Source organism: Sparus aurata, chromosome 4, assembly GCF_900880675.1.
Source record: "Sparus aurata chromosome 4, fSpaAur1.1, whole genome shotgun sequence".
Lineage (NCBI taxonomy): Eukaryota > Metazoa > Chordata > Actinopteri > Spariformes > Sparidae > Sparus > Sparus aurata.
The window spans coordinates 20,516,809-20,526,620 of NC_044190.1; the positions used below are offsets into that span (position 1 = coordinate 20,516,809).

General features: G+C 40.1%; 1 protein-coding gene across 1 annotated transcript; it reads left to right on the forward strand.

Annotated features, from left to right (window-relative positions):
• The first annotated feature begins 1,392 nt into the window (after positions 1–1,392).
• On the forward strand, positions 1,393–9,801 carry lamp1a (lysosomal associated membrane protein 1a). The gene is made up of 9 exons (XM_030414588.1): positions 1,393–2,094; positions 6,152–6,258; positions 6,360–6,579; positions 6,796–6,957; positions 7,051–7,259; positions 7,346–7,471; positions 7,561–7,627; positions 7,713–7,880; positions 8,744–9,801. The coding sequence occupies exons 1-9, from the start codon at positions 2,040–2,042 to the stop codon at positions 8,881–8,883; spliced, it is 1,254 nt and encodes a 417-aa protein (XP_030270448.1). The 5' UTR covers positions 1,393–2,039; the 3' UTR covers positions 8,884–9,801.
• Positions 9,802–9,812: the final 11 nt, after the last annotated feature.

The window sequence follows — 9,812 nt, forward strand, 5'->3', positions numbered from 1 at the left end:
GCTGTCTGACGTTATAGTCTAATTTTAAGACAAGAAAACAGTGTGTCTGTTGTTAAAAAGCGAAGTTGAACTATGCAGGGGGAATGTGGCAGTGTCCTGATAAGTGTTGGACAGCAGCATTAAAGCAGCCTCTGCGTTCCTTCTAGGGTTTTGCACACCCTCGTGAATTGATGGTGTCAGCTGACTTACCCATAACTTTGCAGCCTGCACAGCACTGTGTGTGTGTGAGTGTGTGTGTGTGTGTGTGTGTGTGTGGGTGGGTGTGTGGTCTCACATGCTACCTTACTTAGAGTAAACCATATACTGTGCTCCAGACATTTCAGGCCCTACCATATAGATCTTTTTTACATGCCATCTATTTAAATAATTTCAGGAATGCTGTGTTCAAGTCCGACTAAATTTATGCGGTCACTATTTTACTAGCCACATGTTGTATTTAGAATGCTATGCTTGATATTTATTAGGATTTTGGTGACTTTGAAGAAGAGATGGCAAACATACCAACTGAAGACAATGTATTCCTGCAACTGATTAGGTGTTTTTCCCTCCTAGCTCAATACATTTGATCTCAGAATCAGCTTTGTTGGCCAAGTATGTGGACTCATGCTTTACACAGAAAAGGACACACAGTTCCAAAACGAGGACAACAACACTGGACACGTAAATTGAAGTTAAAGAATAAGGATGGTGAATAGGACAGGACGGAAGTACGCAGTAGCTTGTGCCAAGACAGAAGGTGTATATACAGTGCATAAACACACCAATGGTCAATATCATAAAAAGCATACAACAAAGAATCTGTGTACATGTCAGCTGTTCTGTATGTTGTAAATAGTACAAGTTTGCGATCACATGAAATGGCTTTTTCACGGCAGATACCAATTATTAGAAATCATGGAGACGAATCGATATTTGGGAAATGAAACTCTTTGTGTCAAGTACAATATAATCAAGTACTGTATTTGAGTAAAATGTTCAAGTACTTTACTTTAGAATTCCCATTTTCTTCTATTTGTACTTCCACTCTACTAAGTTTATGTGATAAATGTAGTTACTAGTTACTCTGCAGATTCGGATTATCCAGTGTTTTCATAGGCTATCGATTGTGAGCGAGAGGAGACTGCATCACAGTGAAGCAGCACATTTTTAAAATCAGTTTATTTTCTCGGCAACCTGACAGAAAAATAACAGATACTGATAATCTGGGAAAAAAATCGCTATCGGCCTGCTAATGGTCCGGGGATCATAATCGGTCTACCCCTCGTACAAGTAGCGCAGAGAAGCAATGCAGAATACTGGATACATATACGTACATTATTTATTGACATGTTATTCATCACATTCAATTACTTGTAATTAATTAACTTGACATATTTCCCCTACTGTGAGTTCCTCGAAAAAACAGTCATCACGTTATAAACTCCTGGAAGCGCACTATTTTTCTCCGTAGGTGTCTCTGCACCCTGTTGGTGTCACCTACCCGACACTTTGCGCAGTTATGTAAGTCTGCAATAAGCCATATTTATCCACACGCATTTTTCTTTGTGCAGTTACACAGGATAGACGCGCTGTCTCTTTCTCCGCCGTGTGTGTTATTGCCATTTTGTTTTGTTCTGCGGTGAGGCAGTTGCTGAGTGTTGCCCTGAATAGAGCCCGGTCCTCGTGAAGCACACAGGGGGCGGTCTCACGTGACCGGGCAGCTCTAAATGCTACCAGTTCACATGACGGGACATGGCTCGTTCAGTCCCTGAGGCTCCGACTGATATCTAAACACGTTTATGGATCGTTTCTTCTAGCGGGGTGTGCTTCAGGACATGGTGGCAAAGACTTCAGAGCAGAGGAACGTCATCGTCGTCAACAACAACAACAGCGTCGCCTCACGTTAAGCCAACTGTCCGTGAATTCTGTGAAGTCAAGTGCGCTCGGCAGTGCGTCGTGTTGACCCACCTGCGCCCGCAGCTCCCTCTCCGGGCGCCTTTTCTTTCCTCTACAGGGACAGAGAAGTGAAGTGTGCTCCGTGGTGTGACCCGAGCCGAAGGATGAAACTCTCTCACGCTTTGGCAGCGCTCATCATCGCCTGGTTTGCGGTTTTCGGTGAGTGTTGTGCGGGTTTAAAGCTGCTCGTCGTCCGTCGTGCCGCTTACCGTCTGACCGAGCGTCACGAAGGCGACCGTTGGGTTCGTTGCGGTGTCGGTGTTAGCTTCACTAACCGAGTTCAGCCGGAACAAGTACCGCTAGCTCTAAAATGTCATTCAATTACATTTTTCTTTGTCTTTGACTGTGGCAAGTTTAATATCTGGGTGTGACCGGGTGTTTGGACGGAACAGATTTTATTTTATATGTCACCTTCGACAATGTGTGACATTTTAAAGATCAGTCTATTCATGTATTCATCGAGATAATAATCTGCAAACAAGCTAGTAGTTAGCTAGATAATTTAATTTAGATGGAAATAATTTTTTAGATGTATCGTCATCTGAGTTAAGTTACACATATCCTATATAATATGCAGCGATGGACTGTAACTAAGTACATTTACTCAAGTACTGTGCTGAATTACAATTTTGAGGTACTTGTTCTTTACATGAGTATTTTCATTCTTTGGTACTTTATACTTCCACTTGATTACCTTTTGGAGGCATAAATACGAATTTTCACTCACTGAATTAATTTTGTAACTTTAGTTACTAGTTACTTTTCAGATTACATGCTGCATCAGAGCCACATGAGTGCAGTCCTTAAATTAACACTTACAATATTCAGAATTTTAAGAAAGAACTGATAACTGGCTAGGCCGATAATTGACCCATGATATACAGCATATGCATATATGAAAACATTTATATATATAAAATGCACTTTTACTGTACATTTAATGTCAGATATTTTTCACTTTAGTACTATTTTTATGAGTGACTTTCACTTTTACCAAAGTTATATTTTAACTACATATCTTACTTTTACTGATGCCCCTTAACTAAATACATTTACTCAAGCAATATGCAATTATGACGTACCTGTACTTTTGAGTATTTCCATTTTCTGCTGCTTTATACTTACTATACTATACTTATTGATGCATTGTACAACTGCATCCAAGTCAAAGTAGTGAATTTTAAAATGAATTTATCAGATTAGATTGGATCAGGTTAAAAAAACACTAATTATGATGATAAGATAAATGCTGAATATTAGATCTGATAATTTGTCAAGCTGATAATTGTTCGATCCATAGTATTCAATCAACACATATCTGTTAATATATGTAGCCTTTAATTTTACAATTACTTGTACCTTTGATATTTAAGTAAATTAAATATCAGATAGATTAAGACTTGTACTCAAGCACTATTATTTTGGTAAAAACCCAGATAAAATGTGTGACACATACACAAAGTCATACGTGTAACGCATTAACGTGACACATTAACACAAGTACAGTGTACTTTCGTTTTATGCATAACTTAAACGTTAAATAACATAGGTATGCTATTGTTAGACGAGGTGAGAGGAGTCTTCAACATCTTGAACCACCGGCGTAGGATGTAGAAATTAGTTACATATTCATTTGTGTCTAGAGTATGAATATAATTAGGAGATAATCCAAATAATATAGCTGTCCTCAGATAACAGCGTTAACTTGTCACATCAAAACAGACCAGAGTTACCGGAAAACAACTCGGACATCATTCTATTCTCTTCTAATGTAACACCCAGGTTTTGTTAATGTTGTGGACCAGCAGATTGGCCTCATTGTTGTGTCGTCTGAGAGCTTCACGTGACCGTATGATGGCTTTGTGTTGCACACAGCCCATTAGAGGCCTACTGACAGTGTTAGTTTCTGGCCAGTTTAAACACCCTGAACATACAGTCCCTGGCTGCTGATGCAGGAAAACAGGCCAATACATTTGGAGCTGAGCAGCTGCTGTATATATTTTTGTACCTCTTACTGCCCATTCTAAAATGTATACTAAGTATTGTAGTCGTTTTAAAGTAAGCACCAACTTCTGAACTGAAGACCCCATGTGACCTTGGGGTTTCCGTCCTGCTGCACCAGCATTTCCTCGCAACACAGGGACACTTTTCTGTTTTGATTTTCTCTTCACACAAACCATTTAAAACGCTGCTATATGAAGCTTGATACTTTGTACACACTGCTGCTTTTACTGCCCGATCAGATTGCAGTGTTGTGTAAACTGTGTGCAGTGTGTTTACTGAGTGAACAGAGAGGTCACATTGCGGTCAAGTTTCAGGCAAAGCAGCAGGGAGGGTTTTGATAGATACTGACAGGACTGAAGCGCAGCCCTCTATCTATTAAGAACAATAGATTATATTTATGGAGAAAGCTCAAAATGACAGACAGGGAAGTGAGATGAAAATGAAAGACAGAAGAGCTCAATCAGTTAGTTGTGTTGTAAGTGAGTTATGATATTAGTACATGTCAGACCACACTCTGAACCTTAAATAAATCTGTCTGCAATTTAAGCTGTTTACCCACTACTGTTTGAAGAATCTTACAAAACCCAAAAATCCCTCTCTGCAGTAAAAAAAATGAGAGTGGCAAGTGAATTTTGAAACCTGCCAGCGTCAGTGGCCTGATGAGTCATTTGAGTTGGTAAGTCCTTTATCACGCAAGTCTGACCAGGCAGAATAAAGAAGTAAAACACAATCTGTATAGTACAGTAAATAAGAAACTGTGTCCGTGCTTTACTGAAGAGTAATGGTTGCGGTCATGCAACGGTCACATTTTAACTTCAACCTCTTTGTAGACATTCTGGAAAGTATGAATCAAGTGGTGAAATCCCTGTATTGTGATAAAGTATTATAAATGGGTGCATTAGCTTTATTAAGGATGTGAGTTGTCGGGTTGAGTGGTACACAAGCCCTGAAAAGCCACTATAGTCCACACTTAGACATGCCACAGTGAGTTTGCAGTTTCCAGGTAATAAAAGTATTAATAGCATACAATGTTGGTGTGGAAGTTGCCAGGTTGGCTGAGTTAGTAAGTACTGCTTGGTAATGCTGTTCATAGAAGACATATTGGCACCATGTTCATTTACATCATGTACAAGTCTGGAGTTGAGCTGCAGCTCTAAAAGTTTTCTGACAATTCTGTCAGAAAATGCCCTGTCACTTTAAGCTGTCTGCAGACCTCTGGTGGTGATTTGTGTGAACTGCTTTGTTGTGAATGTAGGACATGGCATCTTGTAACCCTGCTGATGTTGTAATAACCATCACTGTTATCATTTGTGCTCATTTTATAACCGTTATCTAACCAGGCCAGTGAAATACAAACCAGAAGACCCAGAAATGAATTCCTAATACTCATACAATAATACATAACACTCAGTATTCTAATATCTTGGGCTGCAACTAACAATTATTCTCAGTGTCCATCAGTCTTTCAGTTGTTTTCATGATTAATTAATTAGTTATGTGGTCTACAAAAAGTCAGGGAAATGGTGAAAAATGTCAATCAGTGCTTCCCAAATCCCTAGATGAATCCCTTAAATGTCTTGTTTTGTCCACAACCCAAAGCTATTCGTTTACCGTCATAGAGGAGTAAATAAACCAGAAAATATTCACATTTAAGATGTTGGAGTATCTGTGTCCCTTTTTTTTATTTTATTTTTTAAATACCAATTAATCAGTTATCAAAAATGTTGGTGATTAATTGAATTGTTGATTACTTATTGTTAGCTTACAGTATGCTGTTACACTGTTCTAATATATTCAGTTAGCCAAATATCAGCCTGTATGGAAAGGATACCTTTTATTGTGTATTGAAAGTAAGTGGGAACTTTTATTGTGAAGGCACCGGGATGTTGTTAGTTGGCGCCTCAAGTTGTCTGACCAGCGATGTTCGCTAATAAAAGAGTTGTTGAGCTACAGTAACAGTTAGTACTCTAATCAAGTGACACTTATTGATTAATGTCTGCAGGTCTTCTTATATCGAAACAGTAAAGTTTGGTTCACAAAGCAATTCAAATTTGTTTATCAGCAAACTGAACTGTATTTGCGGTCCGTCTCATCATCAGGTAACAAATTTGCGTTAATAATCTGTTAAGCACTCAACACTTAAGGGGTATTTTTTTAAGGATAATTTCAGTTCAAATTCAATTTGTTTTTAAGATTATGTTCTCCTCTACAGGTCGCATTCAGGCCGTTACCCTTGAGGTGAACCAGGGGAACTCCACCTGCATTAAGGCTGAGCTGACTGCATCATTCTCCATCACATACAACACCTCCAACAGCACAGTATGGACAATGACAACCACAATTTGTTTTCCATCGCTGAAAGCTATCCTGTTGATTTTATATCCTCATGAACACCAGCTATATCCTTTGTCTCTCCTCAGAGAACAGTGCAGGTCCCTCTTCCTGACTCCGCCACAGTCGATGCAGGCAGTAGTTCATGCGGCTTAGATGGAAACACACCATGGCTGGTGGCGGTGTTCGGACCTGGCCATGCGCTGGGGCTGAGCTTTTCAACCAATGGGAGTCTGTATAGTGTCGCAAACCTGACGCTGCAGTACAACCTCAGTGACACCTCTGTCTTCCCTGAGGCCAACAGCTCCGGTGAGAACAAATTCAGCAACAAACTCTCGGTGCAGTACAGATTGGGTTTGGTGTCAAGCTTGTATAGACAAAAAAATTAACACCAGAGCAAATTAGATATAGTGGAAAAAATGTCCACTAAATTTTGAATAAAGAACTAATGGATTCGTATTCCACAGGTACTATACTATAGACTTAATGTGTAACTAATCTGTTGTATGTTTGATTTTGTCCTAGATGTGGTCACTGTGGTGTCATCATCAGTTGGTATCTGGGCCCCAATCAATACAACATACCGCTGTTTGAGTTCCGCCACTTTTGGAGTTGGCGGAGTTACAGTCACTTTCTCTAACATGAGGCTGGAGGCATATATGCCAGGAAATGACCTGAGTCCAGCAGGTATGACACGGATTTGTTCCAGAGCTGGTGGGTTTTTAGGGGTTCTTCTGCACCTGCTGATTACATATTTCTTTATGTTTCCTCTTGTCACAGAAAGTGTATGTATGGCAGATCAGGCCAGTACTACAGCTCCCCCCACCACCACCACCAGTGCTACAACGACCGTAACTCCCGCACCGACCCCTCCAGGAACACCTGAACGGGGCGTGTACTCTGTGAACAACACCAACGGCACGGCATGTCTCCTGGCCCAAATGGGACTGCAGCTCAATGTCTCCTATTTCTCTCAATCTCAGAATAAGGTAAAAGAGGAAAATTCATTGGAAAATAATCAATACATTTTAGTCCAAACTTCAAATAGACCAAATATACATGTTTTCTTTGCCAGACTATCCAAGAATTAGTTAACGTGACTCCCAATCTGACAAGTTCATCAGGATCATGTGAAGCCAGCAGTGCTACCTTGATTTTGACAGAGGGGCGAGCCACCACACTCACTTTCACATTCACTCTGGTAAGATCATCCCCCCTCTTTCTTGAATTTAGGTACATGGTCACTTTTTTGTTTGTTTGTTCGTTCATCCCATTTGCTCCCATCCACAGAACTCCACAAGCAACAAGTACCACCTAAGTGCGCTGACGCTGCTTGCTAATTGGTCTGATATGACCGGTAAGTCATTTCTCACAAGCAACATGTATTTTATCAGCTCTGATTTACTTTATTCAAATAATTAATAGCCAGTGTTTCTGCACAGCTCCTCTCTCAGCTAGTAACACCAGTCTCAACTACCTGCGGAGTACGAAGGGACGCTCCTACATGTGCAACACAGAGCAAACTCTGGCTGTGGTACCGAGCTTCTCCCTCAACACATTCAAACTGCAGGTCCAACCCTTCGAGGTCACCACCAACCAGTTTGCTACAGGTACAAAATGTCTCTTTTATCTTCCATGCTGTCATGTAGTTTTTATCTCAAGTTTTTAAGTCTGAAGTAGGAGTAGGTAGCACTCATAGGAGAGATAATGAGACTTAATTGCCATATCACAAATGCTACAGTAGACTAATGAGGTTAACAGTCTTCATGAAGTTTCACATTGTGGGGAATATGCTTTTCCAGAGAGAGTTAGATAATGTACAAAATTTAAAAAACAAGATAGATTTTGTTAACAAGGGAGCTTTAGAGAGCCTGATAAGCCTATGTGTTAACTTCAGAGAGATGTTTGCTTCCCGTTCCCTCTGTTTTAAGCTACACTTATCACCTGCTGGCTGTAGCATCATATTAAGGGGTGGTATCAATTTTCTCATGCAATACTCAGCAAGAAAGTTAATTAGCACATTTCCCAAAGCATCACTTTGTCTTTTGAATGAAACATCTTAAAAAACATGTCGAAGTGCTCCAAGCTCAGCCATACTATTATTTATGGGCGTATTTGTGGCTCAGGATGTTTATCGCCACTTAGGAAGCTCTAATTAGCTCTATTGTTTCTCAAACTGGGAAAAGAGCCATCAAAGACCATAACTTAAAAAAAAGTTCAGACGTGGGCAGAGAGATTCAGTTGTCTTGAACAAGGTTTGTACAAGGGTTCAGAATCAGCAATCCGTCTGTTCCAGCACCATTTAAATAGCACGTTTAACCATTAACTGCTTGTCAGCCATAATGAATTATGGTTGCATCAAGCAGCCCGACTATGATGCAAAGAAAGCTGCTGCACATAAATTGCGTTTCTAGATACATAGAAATTAACCTCTCGCCCTCTCTGTTCGCCCTTATTTTCACTCTGTCTCCAGCGGAGGAGTGTCAGATGGACCAAGACCAGATGCTCATCCCCATCATTGTCGGAGCAGCTCTTGCCGGCCTGGTACTGATTGTCCTCATTGCCTATCTAATAGGCAGGAAGAGGAGCCATGCTGGTTACCAGACGATTTGATCGTACGCTTCATTTAACTTAAACCTGACAGACTGAATGATGGAAAGATGAACCCGAGTGTGTGAGTGAGAGTTTAATAAGACTGTGGACACGAGCAGCTGTTGCTCTGGGGTGACTGCATGTTTTGTATATCCTATGTGACCTCCTGGATATTTTCTTTTCTTTTCACTTTCTCTGTGAGATGATGATGATGATGACGAGAAGCCAAAGACCTGCTAAATTTAGATGGTGTGCATCTTTTTCAAGCCCGAGAGGACTTCACGAGAGTCTTCAAATAATCAAGGATGGAGGCATTTTGAATTTGCTGCTGCAAGTTCACCGTCGGCTGTCTATTGTTTCATTATGTTCTAGGAATTGGATGGATTTGCTTGAACTGCTGTTTGTTGTTTTTAGCTGTGTAATTATTTAATATCCCATGCAATGAACGATTTAGAAGGAGAGTCAAATGAAATGTAGAACGGACATCATTTTTTAAAGTTCCAATGGCTTGTTCACTAACAATTTAAACGTCATGAGCATCAGATAATCCCAGTGGCGCTAAGAAAAGGGAAAGCTCTGAATGTGTGTCTTTTCCAAGCATATACCTTCACAGTTGAGACTGACAAAGAGCCAGAATTGACCCAATAGTTCACTGAGGCAAAAATTAATTAACTGCAGTGTTGTAATTGTGATGATATAAACAGGGATTAGCTGCTTTGTGAAAACAGTGTGTCCAGCCAAACATTACATAACAAAACCTTACATTACAAGTGAACAGGTGAACAGGCGCATTTTCTATGTGTGCTTTCTCCCACTCTCCCCTTGAAGAAATGTTAATAAGAACCGTGGTGATTTGATCTTTTATTTTTGTAGAAAATGGTTTGATCTCGTTTTCTATTATGCATCTTTCTGAAAGTTAATAAACATCTTGAAAGTCAAGCACTGATTTT

Excerpts from the sequence above, each read along its gene's own strand:
- lamp1a (XM_030414588.1), top strand. The coding sequence starts at position 2,040 with ATGAAACTCTCTCACGCTTTGGCAGCGCTCATCATCGCCTGGTTTGCG. Across the intron at positions 6,580-6,795 it reads CCCTGAGGCCAACAGCTCCG|ATGTGGTCACTGTGGTGTCA; the intron begins GTGAGAACAAAT and ends ATTTTGTCCTAG. Across the intron at positions 7,472-7,560 it reads TCACTTTCACATTCACTCTG|AACTCCACAAGCAACAAGTA; the intron begins GTAAGATCATCC and ends TCCCATCCACAG.